The 20,358-nt window shown below is 47.8% G+C and overlaps 6 protein-coding genes across 6 annotated transcripts; 4 read left to right on the forward strand and 2 right to left on the reverse strand.

Annotated features, from left to right (window-relative positions):
- Nucleotides 1-8: 8 nt before the first annotated feature.
- Nucleotides 9-627, reverse strand: SPPG_01989 (uncharacterized protein; the record flags this gene model as incomplete). The annotated part of the gene is made up of 2 exons (XM_016750295.1): nucleotides 9-35; nucleotides 67-627. 2 exons carry the CDS (start codon nucleotides 625-627, stop codon nucleotides 9-11), a joined length of 588 nt encoding a protein of 195 aa, XP_016610948.1.
- On the forward strand, nucleotides 574-2,658 carry SPPG_01990 (uncharacterized protein). Its single transcript, XM_016750296.1, has 7 exons — nucleotides 574-1,596; nucleotides 1,687-1,755; nucleotides 1,833-1,913; nucleotides 1,988-2,050; nucleotides 2,122-2,190; nucleotides 2,256-2,417; nucleotides 2,478-2,658. Exons 1-7 carry the CDS (start codon nucleotides 686-688, stop codon nucleotides 2,602-2,604), a joined length of 1,482 nt encoding a protein of 493 aa, XP_016610949.1. The 5' UTR covers nucleotides 574-685; the 3' UTR covers nucleotides 2,605-2,658.
- An 897-nt stretch (nucleotides 2,659-3,555) lies between these two features.
- Nucleotides 3,556-5,172, forward strand: SPPG_01991 (uncharacterized protein). The gene is made up of 8 exons (XM_016750297.1): nucleotides 3,556-3,718; nucleotides 3,793-3,828; nucleotides 3,888-4,167; nucleotides 4,234-4,299; nucleotides 4,368-4,435; nucleotides 4,499-4,559; nucleotides 4,619-4,725; nucleotides 4,798-5,172. Exons 1-8 carry the CDS (start codon nucleotides 3,628-3,630, stop codon nucleotides 4,932-4,934), a joined length of 846 nt encoding a protein of 281 aa, XP_016610950.1. The 5' UTR covers nucleotides 3,556-3,627; the 3' UTR covers nucleotides 4,935-5,172.
- An 841-nt stretch (nucleotides 5,173-6,013) lies between these two features.
- Nucleotides 6,014-7,659, forward strand: SPPG_01992 (uncharacterized protein). The gene is made up of 3 exons (XM_016750298.1): nucleotides 6,014-6,674; nucleotides 6,738-6,915; nucleotides 6,976-7,659. Exons 1-3 carry the CDS (start codon nucleotides 6,132-6,134, stop codon nucleotides 7,641-7,643), a joined length of 1,389 nt encoding a protein of 462 aa, XP_016610951.1. The 5' UTR covers nucleotides 6,014-6,131; the 3' UTR covers nucleotides 7,644-7,659.
- Nucleotides 7,660-8,271: 612 nt separating this feature from the next.
- SPPG_01993 (uncharacterized protein) lies at nucleotides 8,272-13,324 on the forward strand. Its single transcript, XM_016750299.1, has 13 exons — nucleotides 8,272-8,463; nucleotides 8,547-8,620; nucleotides 8,711-9,100; nucleotides 9,163-9,305; nucleotides 9,377-9,650; nucleotides 9,718-9,912; nucleotides 9,985-10,448; nucleotides 10,512-11,736; nucleotides 11,800-12,106; nucleotides 12,173-12,414; nucleotides 12,475-12,606; nucleotides 12,664-12,972; nucleotides 13,038-13,324. Exons 1-13 carry the CDS (start codon nucleotides 8,421-8,423, stop codon nucleotides 13,212-13,214), a joined length of 3,975 nt encoding a protein of 1,324 aa, XP_016610952.1. The 5' UTR covers nucleotides 8,272-8,420; the 3' UTR covers nucleotides 13,215-13,324.
- SPPG_08971 (uncharacterized protein) lies at nucleotides 13,194-20,185 on the reverse strand (the record flags this gene model as incomplete). Its single annotated transcript, XM_016757121.1, has 22 exons — nucleotides 13,194-13,645; nucleotides 13,721-13,927; nucleotides 13,994-14,135; nucleotides 14,206-14,781; nucleotides 14,834-14,991; nucleotides 15,061-15,502; nucleotides 15,580-15,660; nucleotides 15,723-15,908; nucleotides 15,975-16,040; nucleotides 16,098-16,667; nucleotides 16,725-16,958; nucleotides 17,028-17,126; nucleotides 17,191-17,382; nucleotides 17,449-17,906; nucleotides 17,966-18,068; nucleotides 18,165-18,247; nucleotides 18,586-18,803; nucleotides 18,869-18,908; nucleotides 18,980-19,092; nucleotides 19,164-19,506; nucleotides 19,575-19,703; nucleotides 19,831-20,185. 21 exons carry the CDS (start codon nucleotides 20,183-20,185, stop codon nucleotides 13,725-13,727), a joined length of 4,791 nt encoding a protein of 1,596 aa, XP_016610953.1. The 3' UTR covers nucleotides 13,194-13,645; nucleotides 13,721-13,724.
- Between the last annotated feature and the right edge of the window lie 173 nt (nucleotides 20,186-20,358).

Consider the following 20,358-nt stretch of genomic DNA (forward strand, 5'->3'; position numbering starts at 1 on the left):
ATCTATCTCTACGGAATATCCAACTGAATCTTCAACTGGAGTAAGTATAGTGAGCGAAACACTGACCTCGAGTGACGTGGCTTCCTCAACCACGACCTCGATATCGAGCGAAAGGTCTTCCTCGTCACGCGGAGCGTCAACATCAAGCATGGAGTCTTCGTCAGCAAGCACACAGTCTTCCTCATCGAGTGTAGCGCCTACTTCAAGCATAGAGACGTCGTCAGCAAGCGTAATCTCTTCCTCATCAAGTGTAGCACCAACATCAAGCACAGCGCCGTCATCAGCAAGCGTAATCACTTCCTCATCAAGCGTAGCACCAACATCAAGCCTAGCGCCGACATCAAGCATAGAGTCTTCCTCATCGAGTGCCGTGCCGACATCAAGTATAGGGACTTCTTCATCGACCGTGGAGCCTTCGTCATCAAGCCTAGCGCCGACATCAAGCATAGAGTCTTCCTCATCGAGTGCCGTGCCGACATCAAGTATAGGGACTTCTTCATCGACTGTGGGACCTTCGTCATCAAGCGTAACGCCGACATCAAGTGTAGAGCCTTTGTCAGCAAGCGTAGAGTCTTCCTCATCAAGTGTAACACCAACATCAAGCATAGAATCGTCATCAGCAAGCATAGTGTCTTCCTCATCAAGTGTAACGCCAACTTCAAGCATCGAGCCCTCTTCATCAACCATGGAGCCTTCGTCATCAAGCGTAACGCCTACATCAAGCATAGAGCCGTCGTCAGCAACCGTGGAGTCCTCATCCAGCGTAGAGCCTACCTCGAGCGTCCAGCTTACATCGATGCAAGAATCGTCATCGTCATCTCTGCTTCAAACACCGACGTCGAGTATGGAACCTACATCGAGCGAAGAGTCTTCGTCATCAAGCGATATGCCCACCTCAAGTATAGAGCCTACCTCGAGCGAGCAGCCTTCATCATCAAGCGATACGCCCACCTCAAGCGTGAGCGTAGAGCCTACCACAAGCATAGAAATCTCATCATCAAGCGGAACACCGACGTCGAGCATGCAATTCACGTCAAGCGAGGAGTCTTCCTCGTCAAGTGAGGCGCCGACATCAAGCGCTGCATCCACGTCGAGCGAGACCTCAATTTCATCAAGCGAAGGAGTATCTTCTACCGAATTCAGCCAAACGCTTTCCTCAAGCACACTAAGCGAGACACCAACATCGAGTGAATCAGCTACCGTAACCTCCAGTGAAAACTATAGTTCCAGCGCTCAATCATCATCAGCGTCGCCCACTCCAACAGCTTCACCTTTACTTCGTATCTGGCCGTATCAAAGCAAGCAAATCGGCGACCCATTAGATGCAACGGAACTGTCCCAGCGGGCGTCGTGCGAGAACGCACGGACATCGGCTACCACTCCGAATGATTTCCTCACCAACTCTTGCGGCGGCTGTCTTCAGGACATTGGAATTTTGACGGCAGAAGTCCTCAACTTCTGTGTTATGGGTCTTTTCAACCAGGACAGTGGGCCTTTCACAGGCTGGATGTCAACCACGAATGTCTGCCAAGGATGGGACCTCACAGGCGGTGGAATTGCCCACATTACCTGTAGTGGTCCAAATGTTACCGGGCTGTAAGTGTTATAGTTTACATGACGATCTATCCATTTTTCTGTGGAAAAATGGGGGCCATGATGACTTGACCACCCTAATTTCCTTTGCAGATCGATTACAAGTGACTTAGTGAACGGGATGCCTTCATATATGGGCAAGCTTCTATCGCTTGAGACGCTGTAAGTGAACAAAAAAGCATGTATTTTTGCGACTACAGTACATTGAGGATCTTACAAGTGAAGTTCACGATGTGTAGGGAAGTCAGCAGGTTAGGAAATGTCGACTCGTCTGCTCCGTTTGCCGCGGAATTTTGGCAATTGCCCCATTTACAAGATGTGTATGTTTTGTGGCAGTCAGGTTTGCACATCAAGTACTCTTTCTGAAATTCACCCACTTGCGTTTTGTATCCAGAACCATTAGCGAAGGTATCTGGGACATCACCTTCCCAGCAAACGTCACTTCTTTAAAGAGACTGTTAGTAGTTTTTGAAGACAGTGTCACTAGCTATTATATTACTAACAAAGTATGTTGCCTCTCCGTCACAGTGTTATCAGAAACATGGATATCGTAACATCATCTCTACAAAACTTGGCTACCGCGCCATTGGAGAGAATGTAAGTCGTTCGGCCCCGGGTCACCGAAAAGGACAAAATAATTAACAACCACCCTTTCACAACAGTACCTTCATTGTGGTGGATCTAAGCGGACTCGGAACGATACCGTCTTGGATTGGTGGCAGTCAGACTTGGTCCCAAACTCTCCAGTCCCTGCAATTCGAGTACACTGGATTGGGAGGTGCAATTCCAACGAACCTGCAAAATCTTGCCTCGCTGACGGTTATGTAAGACTTCATTGCTTTTAGAGTTCCAGTCAACCAGGCCTGATGATTTGCTTTTTGTAGCTCACTCGCACACAACTCCCTTACGGGATCTATTCCTGCACCAGTCTGCAGCTTAAGTCTGTCAGTCTGCGACATGAGATCTAACCCAAGCTTGGTCAGAGGAACGTGCGCAAAATGTCTAGATTGATGCCTTTTCTCGTCTTAATCAATTAAATGACAAAAAAAAAAATTAAATATCCGGATGAGGCTCTCCAATTAAATATCGTGGAAATCATGTATGGAGTGCCTGGCCCGTAAGCCTTTGGCGTTGATGAGCAGCCATTCCTTCAAATCATTCTTCACGCTCGTGTTCCGTGATCCAGACTTTTTCGTGATCGCCGATGACCCAGGCAAGGACTGCGGGTAAATGTATGGCACCAGGAGCGGCATTTGCATGTTTTCTGTAAGGAGAATGAGCTATATGATAGAATCGTTGGTTGAAAGAAAAGGTATGAGCTGAAGGAGCAACATCAAGATTATAGCACACAGTCTTTACATGAACATAGAGGAAACCTGATCGCATCGGATATGTGATGGCTTCAGACACCATGATCTGAAAACGACCGGGATGAATTAGTCGCAAATCTGCCAAGACATGTAGTAAACAATATCCGTGCCTGTTTGATTCGCTTCTCGAGGTCAAATCCGGTATCGATCTCAACTCGGTTGATGAGAAGTGGAGGGTTATGGTCTTCTTGCCTCACGATTCCATAGTTCTTGACCTAACACCCAGTCCGTCAAGTTCGACCACAAACTAATCTGAAAGCATTTTCTACCGGCAGAATTAATGGCTGGACACCTGCTAATTTCAGGCGAGCCTGGCAAGACTTGTTGGATATAATTCTTCAGGTGGTGACCACTGCGTGAACGTACTGCTTCTTCTTTCACCCGCTCCTGGAGCCACGCTTTTGCCTCCACATCCAACTCAATGTCATCGTCCTGGACACTATTCTCTCCTTCGTCCAACAAAGTATGGACTCTGCTGTTGTGATCTGCCATAGGTTCTTGCTGTATCACTGTCTCATCGCGATTGGGGCTTATGGCTACAGCCACGTGATACGATCGGGTAAACTTACAAGCATCGCAATGTCAAGTTATAAAGCTCCCCATCTCAGTGACATCCCTCGCTTGTAAAACCCTCCCAGCTCTGAAGTATCGTACCTCATTCACTATGAGTGCTCCTGATTTGTCTCTCAAGACCCTATTTGATGTCAAGGGCAAAGTTGCTCTGGTTACCGGTGGTGGAACAGGAATTGGCAAGAGTGAGTTGTATTAAAATCGGTGCCTTTATACAGCGTATTCTCGCTTACAGTTGTTTATTTATACCGCTCTATAGTGATTGCCGCTGCGTTGGTACAAAATGGTGCAAGAGGTGAGCTGCAAATTTGTCAGGCTGTGGTGTGGTCTGCATTGGTCTAATATGTTGTATAGTGTACATTGCGTCGCGAAAGAAGCAAGTTGTGGATGAGACCGCAAAAGAACTCACTGAAATGGGCCCGGGTGAATGCATTGCACTCGTAGCGGACCTGGGTACCAAAGCGCAGGCGCATGCTCTTGCGGACCAAATCAAGCAACGCGAGTCAAAACTGCATATTCTGGTCAATAATGCCGGTATGGCTTGGGGCAGTAATTTGGAGGACTTTGACGAAAAGAACGGATGGGATAGGTTAATGGCTTTAAACGTGAAAAGTGTCTTTTATGTAACTACTGCGTAAGTATACATTGGATCCCGGACAGTTGGCGTTTTGGTAATCAACACTCAAATACACCCTTCTAGGTTACTGCCACTTCTTGAGAAGGGATCTGATGGCAACTTGAGTCCTGCCAGAGTGATCAACATCAGGTGACTGATTGTGACTGATTCATCGTGTATTTTACGTGGTGTAACCTAAAGATTCTGCCAACCTTCAGCTCTGTCGCTGGCACGGCGGGTTCAGCAGAAGACAAGTTGTCTGCACCAGGCAATGGCACATGGTCTTGTACGTAATGCAGATCCGCCTGTTCAGTTGAAAGCTAGCTTTGAAGCTAATGATTTTACCTAGATGCTACATCGAAGGCGGCGGTGAATCACTTGACTCGTGTTCTGGCACTCCCTCTAGCCCGGTATGCGACAGAATCTGTTTTTTACGTTGTGATTTCATTATCCTGATTGACAACAACAGCCGAAACATCCTTGTGAATGCGATTGCTCCGGGGGTGTTCCCTTCCCGTATGACGAAATTCGGTATTGAGCATGGAATCAGCACTATGGAGAAGCAACAACCTCTCGGTAGGTGGCTGTTCTATTCCGAAAAAGCATGCAAAATAATATCCAACTCAACCCTTAATTGATCGTTTGCAGGCCGTATTGGCACAACCGAAGATATGGCTGGATTGGCACTCTTCTTATGCAGTCGTTCTTCGGCGCATATTACCGGTACCGTCATTCCTATCGATGGTGGGGCGACTATCTCCCTCAATGCCTACGCTAAGTTGTAAAAATATAAACCTGGGAATTGATGTGCGCATGGATTCTAGAGTTAGTATGGCGATTTTGCCGGAGTTGGGCTATTGATGTCTGAGCCCTAACTATGAAGAAGCACAAGTGTTACCGCTGGGGACTGTCCATACACCCTTATTTTGGCCAAAAGCAGCATCTTTGTTGAGAAGTTACCATGAAATTATTTCAGTTCCTTTTTTCCAGTTAACTCGTTCCATAAAAATCATTCTCATTCTGTCAGTCGCCACACATGCTGACGCTCACTCACAAGAAGGCTTAGTCGCGTGTCAGGTTACCAGACCACGTGAGGCCGCTGATCGGCCTTGAACTTCTACGAGATGGTCAACCACGGAGTTCATGTGGATATTCCGCTACATTGACTTCGTAATTTTTTGAACATGCATTACCAGATTCTCGTGAACAAAGAGCGTGGGCTTCCAGTTCGAAGTACACGTAGAAACTTCGCGTAATTATGGATCACATTTCCTGTGGTTAAGATGATCCAAAAACAGGTTGTCATTCTCGGATATGCCCAGAGAGACAGTCCTTTTCCAGTCTCACTGTATACCTCGAGTGCAACGTGTACTCTCGGTGGATTCCTCCGGCTCCGCCTACTAATGTGTCTTGTCCTATTTTCGGCCTTTGGGGTGGTGCGCGTAAGCGGGTGTTACGGGCCGATCGCGCGTTTTGTCCGATCCCCGCGCACCGGTATTCAAAATACCGCATCAACGCCAGCGAATCTTTCGTACTAATACTCATTTTACTTTTTGCACGTTCTTCTCTTATTTCTCTCTATCTTAAATCTTAAATGGAAGCGGTCGCGGAAGTGCCTTTGGTTACCCCTTTTGGGGCCAATATATCCAAGGAGGTGGGCGATCTGGTCCAATTATGAATAAGCATCTTGATTATCGCCTAGCATCTAACATCTTGACTGTCTTTATTATAACTGCCGTCCTGACTCTTAATGGAATCTATGCCAGCATGCGCATACATCATTCGCGCCCCATACCACTTCGTTTACTTGTTCCGCCCCTCACTCTACGACCATCTTGCAATCACAAGCTGCTAGTGAGTCTACGTGGACCCAAAGATCTCTTCAGGAAGCAATAATTCAACTTCCCACAAGTTCGAAAAACGTGTTGGAGGATGCGGATCTGGAACTTGGTGGAGAGCTAAGCGTAGCGGACATAGATGCAATGTTGGATACAGACCCTCGCGGTCACAATGTTCGCAAAGAGAGCAGACATCTGGGCAAACTTGACTGTGAATCACTGTCCCACTGTCAAAGTCCGGCGGCGAACATCCCACCGCATCATGGGCCAGAAAGCTCTTGCATGAGCGGCAGTGTAGATGACCCTATGCAAATGTCCGATGAGCCAGCTGCGATCGACGGTGTTGTGTCATCACCATCGTGTGAGAAAACAGAGGAATGGGCAGAACCTAAGCATTCCGTACAAAGCGAGGAAGGTAGCCCTGAACCCATCAAATTGATTCCACAAGCTGCGACGGAATGCCCGCCACGGCCAAGGCGGTCAATGAGTATCGAAAATTTAGTGGCTGAGCGTTTATCTCAGAATCACAGTACATCAAGCTCTCCAGCTTTGCCATCAAGTCCAGACCAGCAGGATGGCGTGAGATGTCAGAGTCAGTGCCAAGATCCCTCTACCAATTTCTCCCTCTCTAGAGCCAGGGATCGGCTGGCAGTGGAACGAGTCCTAAAGAAAGCACCATATCAAAAGGTAGGAGTCATCATCATCTTTACCCCTTAAAATCGACATATTTCATGCTAACCACTGCTTCAGTATCTGCATCAAATTGAAATTCGTCTGAAGTACGCAATATTTAAAGTGCAGAATGGATGGGAGAAGAAGTCCTTAGCGGAAGTAAAGAACGACTATGTGGATACATGCAGCGTTACGCCAGGACATAGGAACAGTATAGCGATGATGCAATCATGCAAGAGGCTGTTACCAGATTTTGGTATGCTGCCATTGTACTATTCTGATTGGCGGTTACGTTACTAAATCGCTATGTGTATAGAGCATAATTGTGACACACGTTCCGCCAAAAAGAAAGTACCTGCCATCAGAGAAGCCAGACTAGGCAGAACCAACGGTGGGCTGACAGGAAACCGTCCGAACGACACGGAAGTAACCAATGCGGCCTTGGCCCTTCAATCCCTAAGCAGAGCGGGTACACCACCAGACGTCCCGAAGAAAGCCCTATCCCCCTGTGCGTCGCGAGCTGTCAAACGAAAACGTGCGGAGGACAGAAAAGCTGCCCAAACCAATCCGCCTGCGGGGCAGTTAGGCATGTCTGGTATGGCATCGCAATATTTATCAACTGGACTTCAACAAATACAGCAGCAAACCGATTTAGCAAAACGTGCGATACCTTTGTTCACAACGGAATCACAATCAAAGACTTCCTCAGCACCTGCCACATTTTATGTTCCTCCCTTGCCCTATGCATATACCATTCCTTCGACATCACGCCCATCTTCCGTCAATAGCAATTTTCCACAACCATTACCAATTTCATTGCGGTCCCAATCCACCAATGACCAGAAACAAAATTCGACTGTCGCTGCTTGGTATGCTTTAGCGCGAGCGAATCAGTCTGGCGATGTTTCTGGGGGTTTGGGAAAATGCATTGGACCACGGCGACGAAGAGGGAAGCATACGAGCCCCACTCAAAAACTGCCGTAAGATTACGATTTCAATAATATACTCTTGATTTTCAGAATGATATGTTTAAATTTCAAGTATGTTGTGTCGTCATGATGTTCCACCAACTCTCTACGGAGGGTTTCTTGCACCAGTTATGTGGAACGTATTTTCAAGATGAAATAGTGGTGCGATTTATTTCCCAAGCAAACTGCTTCTTCCTAAGACAAATGCTCGGCTGCAACAGAATGTGATCCGCAATACCTACCTTAACCTCCAGAGTCATCGCGAATATTACAGTGTAATGGTAAACGTTGTGCATGCAAATGTTGGAACGGATAAATATTGCTTTCTCACGCAATCCATACATATACTGTTAGCTGTTACCACACCGTCTTCGAGACATATTCCGAAACCCAAACAACGGCCATGAAGCCTATTAATGACCAAGCGTGTGCGGATTACCGTTTTGCATGTCAGACAAAAATGGCTACCGGTCTAAGGCAAATGCTCTTAGGAAAGAATTGCTTTGAGTCCCATACTGACGAGCAGGTCGTCCCCGTAAGGCGTTCAACGGAAATACTAGACGTTGAATTATTCGTTGTATTATGTAATCTAGGATGTTCGAAAGATTCGGACTTTGTCCCTCCATCCATCCAACCCAGAACCAGATCGCATACACTGTCCCTGCCTTTCCTACGTTTTCCGACAACGCAATTGCTCACCAAATCGCTAGCAATACTGCCTCGTATCGGATCGTCGTGAAGTAACCATAACCTGCTCGCAGGTATTCGGCCCAATTATCTCAACGGGGTCACAATGGAGACCGTACGCGCCTTCGTAGAGGCAATGGAAGGCACAAGTAGGTGAAGTGCCGTGTGAAGAGCATACAGGCGAGAACTTTCTATTTTCAGGATATAGTGAGCTAATACCGTTCTATACCAGACATAGATCGGAAACTGCAAACTTTAGAGGAGCTTCTCCAAGAGTTTTCGACCATCAGTGTTGCATCCATAGAGGTGAGTGTACTGTACGTGCCCTTTTATAGTCCGAATTCGTGCTGTCCACTGTCGAATGTGTTGCTCACATATGAAATATTGATTCGGAAGCCCGACTTGTATGAGAATTTCCTGGATGCGGTTGTGCGTTGCATAAAGTCCCCCCAGCTGAAATTGTGTCAACAAGCTCTCAGCTTCCTGCCCGTCCTGTCGGTGTCGACAGATGCTCGTTCTCATAATTCCGCTTCACATTTGAGAACTATAGTTGTCTTTGCAGCCCCGGTCGTTGTCGAAAGGCTTGCAGATGGCAAAGAGAAAATAAGAGAACTTGCGCAAGCAGCGATTATTGAACTCTATCGGATTGTTTGCCGTAGTGTCGCTCATAGCGCGAGCAAAGATTCCAATAAAGAAGGCGGACCGTACGCACAGATGCTGATATTTTTAGACCGAGAAATGAAGACAAATGGATTTGGCCACAAAACTCCACGCGGACGAGAACAGGTCATTTCGCTTGCTGAAGTGCCAAATTCCAAAGAATTAGCCCACTTAAAAATATATCATAGGCGGTCATATGGTTGGTCCAGTGCGTTCGAGCGGTGCCAGAATTTCCCGTAAAGCAGTATATTCCTCTGCTTGTGAGACTACTGGAGGATTCGAATGAAAGTGTCAGAAACACAAGCAAGGAGGCCGTAATCGCCGTGTATAAGTATGTATACATTGGCATCCGATGAGGTTCTCTATCTGATTATCTAACGTAGATTTAAACTGCTGCTACAGTAACACGACCATAAAAGCCATGCGAACCGACATAAAAAAAGAGCTCGTCAAAAATAAAATACGTCAATCGATTGTGGATCATATCTTAGCCAACTTTATCGACGGACAGGCCGAGAGTCCCGCAGACACCGTCCCTGATCGGTCAGAGTCGACTTTGTCCGGAACCACCTCTGCCGCACTAGGAAACGGGGCTCCAAGACGGGAAACAGGAGCGGTGTCCCCACCAAATAATCTCGCGGGGGGAACATCCGCACCTGATCCCGATCCGATAAATGTACCTGATGCTACAGTTTTTGACAAGCATGTTATTACAATATTAATTCCCTATCTTGTAACGCTAGATCGGGTCCAGCAAAGAACTGGAGATGGAGATATCTGCAATCTGTGTTCTTTTCGAGGGCAAGGAGACTGAGGAAAACTGGAAAGCTCGGGAGGATGCATTGCAGCGCTTGCGCGGCATTTGCCGCGGCACCGCGCGTCACATTGATGGCTTCATCAATTACATACGACCAGCCACGGAACCAATCACACGAACGGTTTGTTTCAATTGATTCGTTCGGATTACTTCGGAAACGTCATCCTCATACAGGTGTTCCATTTGAATATAGATGCACAGTTTGCGTACTGCTTTAGTGATGACGACTTGCACCACCGTAGTCGATATGGTAAACATCCTGGGCTGCCAGCTAGATCCATTGGTTGACGCGTTCATAGTCAACTTGCTCAAGTTGAGCGGGCAAGCGAAGAAGGTCGTTGCAACCGCAAGTATAAGCGCTATCCAGATCCTTCTCCAACGAACTTCGTATCAGCTTAAATTTGTCCAATATTTCCAAATGGCGCTTAGTGATAAGAGTGCAGGTACCCGGAGTGCCGCTGCCCTCTTTATTAAAACTGTTGTAGAAGTGATGGGATCTTCTGACACCGGCCGGTCGACATTGGAGACAAGCGGTGGACTCGACATTGTAGAGAAAGGCTTGAAAAAGGGCTTGGCGGATGCAAATGGGCCCGTGCGCCAAACTTGCCGTGAGACGTTTAGCAATTTTCAGAGCGCCTGGCCAGAGCGAGCGGAAATGTGAGCATACTTGCCCTCTTTGCGCTAAGGATCAAGGAGCTTGCAGCTGACTTGCAATTTTAGTTTGTTCGATACACTCGATGCCGCCACCCGCAAAGCTATCTCTCGGGCGAAGTTGTCCTCTGCCCCTGCCAAGATCCGCCCATCGATACGGGCTGTTGCCGCAACTCGATCGGCATTTTCAAACCCAGCCAATGACTCACCCGCACTTTCGGAAGGAACCGTAGAAGGGATCAACTTCGCTATTGAACCACAGGAGTCTGATCCATTACCAAATGGCCTCAGTTTGGAGGATGGGATTCATTCTGTCGGGGAACTGCGCGCCGCCACGCCCAAAACTGAAGATCCACAAGACAACAGAGGTATTATTCTGCAGCAACTAATGCATGAGAATGTGGATGAGCAAGTTCGGGGCTATTGTGCATTAGCAACGCTAGCTCGTCAACATAGCGAACGCGGCATCTCTCTCGAGATGGAGCCCGAGTTCAATCTGGCCATACGCTCAGCGATTGGACATCTTTTGGAGAAGGGCTCTGAGGACATATCGAGTACGCTGCTGGATGCGGAGTATTTGGCCCCTTTGATAGACAGTAGAATCATTGCGATCTCTGAACTGCTCATTCCGATTCTGGCCTCTGCTGGCAGTGGAAATCCAGGGCGCCAGAGTGCGGGCCGGGGAGCCCTTGAATTTGTCAAGGGCAGGTTGGGTTTTGTGGCCCTCTTGGATATGGTTGTACGGTTCTTGACGAAACCTTCAGAAGCAGATCCATGTCCAGGTGGAGCACAAACGCAGCGTTTAGCCCGATGGGGTGCTGCAGAATGGATAGAAAGCACCAATATCGGTACAGAACCGATTCATGGAGAAGTTGCTGCCTACTTTGCGGATCCTAGCAACTGTCAATTACTCTTTCATGGTCTTGTCAATCAAATCTCGCACCCGGGAGGCGACGATCGGCGGCTGCTACGGCTGCTACGTCTCGTTCAACAATCACGACCGGACCAGTTCGCCCACCTGTTAAGCACCTGCGATGACGAAATTACGGAACGTATACAGGAAGAGCTAGGTGTGAAGCGTACGTTGTTAACTTCAAAAGACAGAATCAGTAGAGGGCCGCCAGCTCTGCTCGGAGTCCATGATCAGTTTGGAGACGGTGAACCCAGTGAAGGCATAACAGTGGAGGACTTGAGCCGAATTGAAGCAGGCGAAGGCGCAACATTACTGGACATGACGGACATGACATTTGACACGTCATTGATGCTGCAAGGCCATGTCCGCAACTTAATGGATGTAGGTGTCCGCTTTGATAGATATAGCAACCGTTTATTAACTGTCCATATTATTTGACTCCAGGAGACAATGCCATATGGCATGGCAGACATGAGCAGTGCTCAAGCCAGCTTTGCGGTACATCGAGCAGGTGAGACAGCCCTGGTCTGGGCAGTCCAGCAGTCACAGCAAGGAGGTGGATCAGAGGCATGCGAGCAGATGGACATAGCGGTGCCACAGTCTGCAGACAGTAGTCCCAGGGAATCTGCTAAGCGAAAGGGATCCGAGGGGCCCTCGGCAGGACTGGTAGGGATCAAGCGGGAGCGACGGTCTTCTACCGAGACAACGCCTTTAAAACCCGGCGCAACACATATGGGTACCAAGTTTGATGGTAGGTAGACAGTCTTGTGCTCCACGGAGGTTGTCATTTTGATAATCGACATTTAACGGCTACCAGTATTTTCGGCGGGTACGCCAACGCCAATGCAACTCTCCAAGATAGATAGGGCACGAGAGATTCCAACTTTACTCGACGCAATCTCCAAAGGCACTGCAGAGGACACCGTCTGGCGCCGGCTTTACCGGATATGTGACGGCTCTGCAGCACCGGGTGATGATTTTGACGAAGAGGAATATTGGAACCAATGGTTCGCAGAAACATTGGCTGTACTGCTCAGCTTTTTGCGACGAGGGGGCCAGGTTCGTTGATGCGTGCACAAATTTAATATTCCAGGATTGATCATTTATGCTATGGCTTAGAACAAAATGGAACAAGAAACATGCCTATTGCTGTTGACGAGGATGATAGAGAGACTCAGCCAGTATTTTATTGGTCATGAAGCCGAGCTTCTAATGGTATTACTCCAAGCCAGGAGCGATGGAACAGAGCTGGTGCGTTGCGATGCTTTCCGCCGGGTGATACCGTCTTTTAATATTTCAGCCTAAAAGGTTTCTGGAAGCGCGACAAATGCATTGTCAATCATGGCAGAAAAACTGGATGGAAGAGCGTGTCTCGACGCATTGCTGAAAATGCTCTATGAATGGGATATGGCACGTGAACGTCAGCGAAAGATGCTCTCCGTGAGCTCGCGTCTATACTCGGGGCGCTCAAAGACGCTGACTGTCGAATCACTGCCCTCTTACGAGCCTACCCCGGCTGAGTCGGGTTTAGAGATTTTAGGCACGTTTCTATCAAAAGTCGATGGCGCAGATGTGGAGGAAGACGCTCTCTGGCGCATTGGAGATATTGGTGCCATGGTAAGGACTCGACATCGCTAGTTAATGCTCTGCTCAAATCATTCCTCATTCGTGCGTCTCCTTAGTACATGAGTTGCCAGGTCACCGAAACCCGGAGGTTGGCCACTTTATGTCTGGTCGACGTCTATTCGATAGTAGGGGACCGTGTGTGGCAATATCTGGGCAAATTGTCAAAACAACAGCGAAAACTGTTACAAGTCATTATTGACCGACAACTGCACCGCAAACCCAGTATTTCATAATTATAGAAAAAGTATGTAGGGTGTACGTAAGGTGATGGGACGAGATTAACCCTTGTTTATTGTCCTGCAAGAGGGCATTTGTACATAATATCTGCATTATTTTGATCTGTTTCCATGTGCAGTGCACTGTTGGCTCACATACAACGAGGATCTTATCCCAAAATCGTCATCGATTTGCGCAAGCGTCTACTTTCTCTTTCCCATGTCCGCGCGTGTAGGGTGTTGTCAGCTGTCCTCACATGAGCACAGGAGAAGACTTGGGTAAGATGACTGAAAGTCCATCTATAGGCTGGTCGCTTGCGGAACAAATATAGAGTTCAAAGACTCGCGAGGGACAGATTCCTTTCAGTTCTTAGCAGCTCTCATGGTAGGAAGCCGCAGGTGGGATGGTCAGACGCTGGGTTGCGATTTACGGCCAGCATTCACTCTCGCTACAGCCGCAACGGAGATGTTCAACACCATTAGTCTAGTCCCCGAACAACCAAACGATTGCATCTTAAGCGTACCTTATCACTTTCCGCCGGTAACCTTTGCAGATCGGCCGTACCCGCCCCGTGCACCGCCAGTTCCTTCATAACTTCCTCCTGTTCCACGAGTGCTGACGAAGCCACGACCTCGGCCACCGCTCCCACGATACAAACCTCCACGGTGTGCACTACTGCTCATGATGACTGTATGAGGGCGGCCGTTCCAGATGGTGTTCTCTTCAACCGCTTCAACAACCCGAGCAGGTGAGTTGGACTTGATGAACCAAAGTCATCCAATAGCAAGAAACCAACCTCGCTTTGCATTTTCACGTTCCCTTTCTTCATAGTTCAATACTAATTGTTTCAAATGTTGTTTTTCCTCTTGCTCTGCTTCCTGCTTGCTCCTTGTACTAATGACAAATGAGCTGTCGGCGGGAAGAGCCATAGTCTTCACCTACAAGGACAGATTAATACATCCAGGTGGCCTATACATAAGGATACGCCATGGAGGATACAAAACACACCTGCTGTTTGTTGCCCTTCTTTGTCAAGAGTGTAAATGCCACCTGTCCGTTCCCAGCCTCCTCCTGACCTTCCGCTGTGTTCCCGGACTTTATGCGCACAGGAACAGGCGCATCGAAAGTTGATTTTCGATCGTTTCTGCGAGTATCTATGCTTTCCTGCATCATTCGACTGAACTGCTGCTCAAAGTCTTCGTCCGCTTCTTCATCGAGCTCATGCTGAACGTGCACCACAACAGTATCTTCATACATCTCTCCCTCCTCCTCCTCGTCGTCCTCATCGTCCCTGTCCTCAACATGATCATCATCATCTTCCCCGGTGGCGTTATTACGACGCACCGCTTCATCGTCGTCATCCTCGTCTTCATCGTCATCTTCCTCGCTCTCCTCTCCTCCCGGTACGTCACCACCAATGCCATTTTGCTCTGCCTGCATCTGCTCTACGGCTAAGCGATTGACTTCAGCTACCGCTTCCTCATAACTCTGCATCAATTTCAAATTCGGCCGCAGTTGCTCGAATGTTTCGGAAATCATAAAATCCACATCCATGGCAGGAGGTGGCTTCGTTTGGATGTACATCTGCGACGAATTAGTATATCACCCAATGCGCGATGGAATCTTGAGCGCTTACTTGTAGATAAGCGAGGAACGCATCTAGACGTTTCGCGTATGTGCCACGATCAAAGCACTGTCCACAAGTGTCCAAAAGAGTGCAACACAACCGCACACGGAAGAAATCGTGCTGAGCATCCAGCGGTATCCCCACACCGTAGCGAGGAAGGTTGTTTTCTTAAAGTGTTGAATCGTGTAAGTTAAGATTTACCTTTGCATGATTCAGGCAGCCCAATTCTTCATTACCATGGCCAAACGAAACAATCAAGAACAATGTGTCAAATATCACCGGGCTTTCCACCATCCGATAGTTATATAATTCTCCAAGGTACTTAACAACGGCGATGCGGCGCTGATTGTGCGTGAAGATGTTTTGCTCCAAACCAATTCGCACCTCTTCCAATGTGCTGTCGACAACCGCAACGCCGAATTCGGGATGATGGCGAGTCAGCTCACATGCAATGTAGGCTACCATATGGAGATGCGAGAATTTGATCTTCCAGATTTTACAAAATGTTCGCGTGATTATTTGGCGCACTTTTGGATCCTCCCAGTTCAACTTGCGAAGTTGTTTTGATATTTTATCAACCGTTTTCTTGGTCAGATCGGAAAATATTAATTTCCTGACGTACAGTTCCAACGGTGGGCGAGCTTTGGCTACAACAGGTGGTCGGTCGGGCGGATTGCACTGTAGATAAATTGCAACGGTAAGCAAGAAAAAAATGCAGTGATAGCTGAATCAATGAATGCGCAACTTATTACTACCTGGTAGAAGGCATTTTCAATCATCAATGCCTGCCGGTTGTCAATGTTTTTGACATTCTTTTTCCGCATAAGAATGTCGAGCTAGTGGCGCCATTAACGGGTTACAGTTTATCCTAGATGCAGCATATGTCATCGTCACTTACATAATTGGAGGTCCTAGTACTGGTTTCAGGAGACTTGTAAAGGAAGCGCCCGCATGTCTCAAGTAGGGTACATAGCAGTTCCACATTGTGATGCTTGAAATCATCTAAAAGTACTTTTATACAGTGGAACACGATATGAAGGGGCGTTACTTTGAACTTTGTCAGTTCGCCAATAAATCGGATGTTCTACAAAACGAAACAATGAGATTAATATAATATAAATATCCGGAGCGAATAAGACTTTCAGCTAACCTTGATTTTCTCCTCGATGAACACTTGCTCTTTTCTCTTCTGATGGCCATGAAAGGACCTTTCCAGCTAGTAACCGATAAGCCAAGAGAGTCATTGCAAAATGCAGATGTCAATCCCACTAACCGCATCGACAATGCCAGCTCCAATATCAGGCATATAGGGATTCAACGTTGCAATGAGACGTGAATAATAAGGCAGTAAATCCAGTCGCTGCCTAGGAACCGCTAGCAACGTCTTGACCAACTTTTTGCGCGTGCTTTTTGAGTTTAAAAATGCAATGTCGATGGCAAGTTGGTCAATCGTGTCTCGGTTCAGAGCATTTGGTAATCGATTCAGTAGCGTCTCGAGCGCAGCTTGTGCAGTAGACGAGACGTTCTGATTCTTCTCATCCTCATCCTCATCGGCCTCCAGTATGTCCTCTTCCTCCTCCCCTGTCTCATCGCTTGGACTCTCCTCCATCTGAAGAGCATCGTCCTTTTCATCGTCCTTGGTATCCGCAGATCGCACGTCTTCCCGACTCTGATCAGCCACCTCATCCGGGGCACCTTCGAGACCTTTGCTTCCTTCATCCAGAGTATCTTCAGCTTTCTCCTTCTTCTCACCAAGGAAAATCGCTGGCACATGGTTTTTCAGATCTATCAGGTTTTCGTAGAACGCCTTTGCATCGTCATCCTCCCACACACTATGAGTCTCCTATCGTAGAGTTATTGACTCCCAGCTCCTGATATGTTCCATGAACTTATTACGTACCTTATCCTCCTTGTCTGGAGCATTTCCAGTGATCCCAATTCCAATCCGGGTCATTCCTTCATCTTCGGGGAGATCTGGCATCTCTTGCTCCAAATATTCAGCTAAGGTCTGTGTGCCGCTGAGAAGTTTTTCGTAGGCTTTCAATCCCTTTTCATATCGCTCCTGGCGATCCTCGCTAATTTCACCTCGAGCAATGTAATGTTCATGATTATTCTTCTCCACTTTTCGGATATGCTACAGGCCGACGATGAGTATTGAACGAATGATGCACTTTCGTATGTTCGGCGCATAGGGAAGCAATACCTTATGATCCCGGATCAAGTGACGCTCAAGGGTTGTATAGTATTCAAGCAAAGTCGCCCTGACTGCTTCTTGCACCTCTTTCGGCACGAAGCTCTGGCGCTAGGGCAGCAACAGTGAGCCATGTGCACTTCGAGCACGCAAAGTCGATGCTTCGAAGACAAACCTGCTTTGTAGCTACAGATTCGGTTGACGACAAGGCTTCGTCCTCATCTCCAGTGGTAGCAGGGTCAGCAGCCACGCTGTCACTGCGATTCCGGCCCTTCTTGGGCAGAACTCCAAGGAACTGATCACCATAGTGCTTGACAAAAGCAACAGCAAGCGATAGGTTGGCATGCTGCTCCTTATCCGAGGAAAGCTGTACCTTGCAGCTTAGTTTTCGCCTCCTTTGCGTGCCGGACGGACTTCAAATGTAAATACGTACCATATCTTTAAGTATTACTGAAATTAATCCATCCTTCTGATTGGGTGGATCTTTCGCCACACCGACCAGATAGAGTTCCACAAGAAATCTGAGCATGCTTCGCTGCTTCCCGATCCTTGCAGATTCTTCTTTTTCTCTCTGGTCTGGTGCCATGCCATACAGCGGTGGCGGAGGACCAAGTTGTTTCACTATCATGGGCACAAGCTGCGAAGAGAAGTCGGCAAATCTCTGGTGCAGTAGGGAGCTTATCTCAACTGCTGCCCAAACATCGGCGGAGGATTTGAACTTTGCTTCGGAGAGCGCCGAGACAATCTCTGAAAGATACTTCTCAAGCTTCAGTGATAGTAGTTCCTTCGAAAGCGATGGGAGTTGCTCATGAGTGAGGCTAACTCGGAGCTTCCGAACAAACGAAGTATTCTTCTTAATTGAGCCATCGAGATTCTTCAAGGTTGATAGATCTTGGAACGAATAATTGGTAAAGCAAGTCACTTAACATGGGTAATAGGTCATTCCTCACCAGGTCTGCTTATGTAGGCGTCTAAATTCTTCTTTCTAATTTCTTTCTTGTGCTCATATCGGATGAGTGCCTCGTCATCGGCTGCGGACAGCTTCAGCGGATGCTGTGCAGAAACCAGGCAGGAAATTTGACGATTAGCTCGGCCAGCTCAACCCAGGACAGTTACAGGTAGATTGAATCATAATCATTCAACACGTACATCTTGTGACGCTTGCATGAACCGCGGAAAGTGACGGGCGAGATTTGCAAAATGTCGAGTTGGAAGGAGGCCAAACTGGTCAGCTACTCGCGCGGGGCACAGTCATGTTATGAATGTGATGGCAATAAGAAATGTCACACACAGTGCACTTGGACGGATCGAACCTATTGGGTCTGGCGACAGCGAACCCCTATCTACTACGTACTTGGCCTACTTACACATGCGATAATTAGCCAGAATCCTACTTTTATCTCATATGTTGCAACAATAAATGTGCTGTATTCAAATAGTGATATTCATATCCTCCAACATACTATGATCTTGGCTGCATTCCTCCAGATTATAAAACTGCAAATACCAAAAGCGCTACAATCACATCGAAATCAAACATCCATAAAGGCAGGAAACCCCACACTTTCACCTCCACCACCAGAAGAGATTTCCAGTATATCATTCCATAGCATCACAGCACCACCTAACCCCTCAAATAATGACCAAGGGTGATCTGGTACCTTCAGAACATGACGCCTCGTCAGGTCCTCCCACTGCAGTATGAACTCTGCAAACTTCACCGCCCGATGCCAATATAGCCTCTCATTAGTTAGGAGATAGAGATGGAGGAAGACATATGCATTCCCGCTAGCAATTGGTGCAAGAATCAAGTTGAGGCTGAACCATGAGCGCTAGTCACGCCCGATGCATACCTTATGCCATGACAAAGGCCCACTCCTTTGCGCAACAATCCTAGGAATAGGTTGAAAATATTGCCAGTAAGTATCACATAAATGTCAGCGCCGAAACGGAAGCAATTAAACCTTTCTCCCATACAACATCTGCGGCCAGTTTTGCCGCATCCAAGAACAGCTGATCACGAAAGACCTCGTATGCGCGGCAAAGACAGAGTGCGGCTCCCGGTGGTCCATGACACCTGAAAATGATAAAGAAACCAGGCATAACGACCCCATCCATGCGGCTGACGTTCTGTCAGTAATATCCTACCAATGGACCAGTTCCTTTCCTTCTCTCTCCTCGTCCAACGCCACTGGCCAACCGCCCTGCCTCTTTATCACTTCGCTAGCAACCCACTCTAGAGTCTCCTTCACACCCTGCAGATCCACACAAACGCCTTCAACCTGACTAGCACGCAAGAGCATACATAGGATGCCGACCACGCCATGCGCGGCGCCTAGGTAGTATTTATTGTGCCACGACCAGACATATGGACGTCGGGATTCGCATGTTGAGAGAATGGTATTGACTGTTTGGGTGAGAAGATGCGCTAGTGGGAAGGTTGATGGCAGTATACGGTGGTGGGAGAGGAAGAGGAGTCCATAGAGGTAGCCTTGGCGGTTTTCGTTCAGGATGCCACTCTGAGGGCCAGATGCACTGCATGAGCCTCTGTCTCCTCACCTGCACGACCGTACAGAACCTCATTCCACTCCCGAGGATTAGAAATGGCCTCTTTTCCACATAGTTCAATCTCCTGTAAAGCCCTCTTTTGCAGGTCTGGGACGAGCAGAGCGCTGACCGCCCAAAGACCTGCATCGACGGAAAAAATGGTCAGCCATACCCGTGCTTGGTACAATGAAACATTACCACAACTAGACAAGTTTTTCAAATAGGGGTCTATAACACGGGGTAACAGAGAGTCACCTATGCTGCCTACCTGCCTCTCCACAGATAAACCCGACGTGGTGCCCGGATGTCATATTGGTAGTCATTTCAACCAATCTATCCGCCAGCTCATTGGACCTACTATTGCCAACCTTCCACAGTACAAGAGCAGCTCCACATAATCCGGTGTAGACATCAGCTTTGTTGACGTCAGAAGCCAAATAATGGGCGTGGATGTGAGCTGCACCTGTGGCGATTGTTTGCTGAAAAGCTTGTTTTTGGTTAGATGTCAAACCCTGGTCATTAGACAATTGAAGATCCTCATGAAGGTACGGATTTGAAATATAGCGACTGGGCATCACAACGTCGATCACTTCAAAGTCGTTTACGTGTTGCCCTATCCTCATTACCGATGCTTACCCATGCATATCACGTGCAGAAAACGATATTGGCCGGGGATGCAAGCCTGAGCGACACTGAGTGCGTTCTCATCCCTACACTTAGATCTAATTGGACATAAATGTCACGGTTGGTCAACAGGGTAACTAGCACCCACCACCATGCAAGGGAAATCTGTCTA

Source organism: Spizellomyces punctatus (assembly GCF_000182565.1).
Source record: "Spizellomyces punctatus DAOM BR117 chromosome Unknown supercont1.3, whole genome shotgun sequence".
NCBI classification, from domain to species: domain Eukaryota; kingdom Fungi; phylum Chytridiomycota; class Chytridiomycetes; order Spizellomycetales; family Spizellomycetaceae; genus Spizellomyces; species Spizellomyces punctatus.

Excerpts from the sequence above, each read along its gene's own strand:
- SPPG_01990 (XM_016750296.1), top strand. The coding sequence starts at position 686 with ATGGAGCCTTCGTCATCAAGCGTAACGCCTACATCAAGCATAGAGCCG. Across the intron at positions 1,756-1,832 it reads CTTCTATCGCTTGAGACGCT|GGAAGTCAGCAGGTTAGGAA; the intron begins GTAAGTGAACAA and ends CACGATGTGTAG. Across the intron at positions 2,418-2,477 it reads CTTGCCTCGCTGACGGTTAT|CTCACTCGCACACAACTCCC; the intron begins GTAAGACTTCAT and ends TGCTTTTTGTAG.
- SPPG_01991 (XM_016750297.1), top strand. The coding sequence starts at position 3,628 with ATGAGTGCTCCTGATTTGTCTCTCAAGACCCTATTTGATGTCAAGGGC. Across the intron at positions 3,719-3,792 it reads TGGAACAGGAATTGGCAAGA|TGATTGCCGCTGCGTTGGTA; the intron begins GTGAGTTGTATT and ends ACCGCTCTATAG. Across the intron at positions 4,300-4,367 it reads GCCAGAGTGATCAACATCAG|CTCTGTCGCTGGCACGGCGG; the intron begins GTGACTGATTGT and ends GCCAACCTTCAG.
- SPPG_01992 (XM_016750298.1), top strand. The coding sequence starts at position 6,132 with ATGTTGGATACAGACCCTCGCGGTCACAATGTTCGCAAAGAGAGCAGA. Across the intron at positions 6,675-6,737 it reads AGAAAGCACCATATCAAAAG|TATCTGCATCAAATTGAAAT; the intron begins GTAGGAGTCATC and ends CCACTGCTTCAG. Across the intron at positions 6,916-6,975 it reads GAGGCTGTTACCAGATTTTG|AGCATAATTGTGACACACGT; the intron begins GTATGCTGCCAT and ends CTATGTGTATAG.
- SPPG_01993 (XM_016750299.1), top strand. The coding sequence starts at position 8,421 with ATGGAGACCGTACGCGCCTTCGTAGAGGCAATGGAAGGCACAA. Across the intron at positions 8,464-8,546 it reads AGAGGCAATGGAAGGCACAA|ACATAGATCGGAAACTGCAA; the intron begins GTAGGTGAAGTG and ends GTTCTATACCAG. Across the intron at positions 9,651-9,717 it reads CTGATCCCGATCCGATAAAT|ATCGGGTCCAGCAAAGAACT; the intron begins GTACCTGATGCT and ends TTGTAACGCTAG.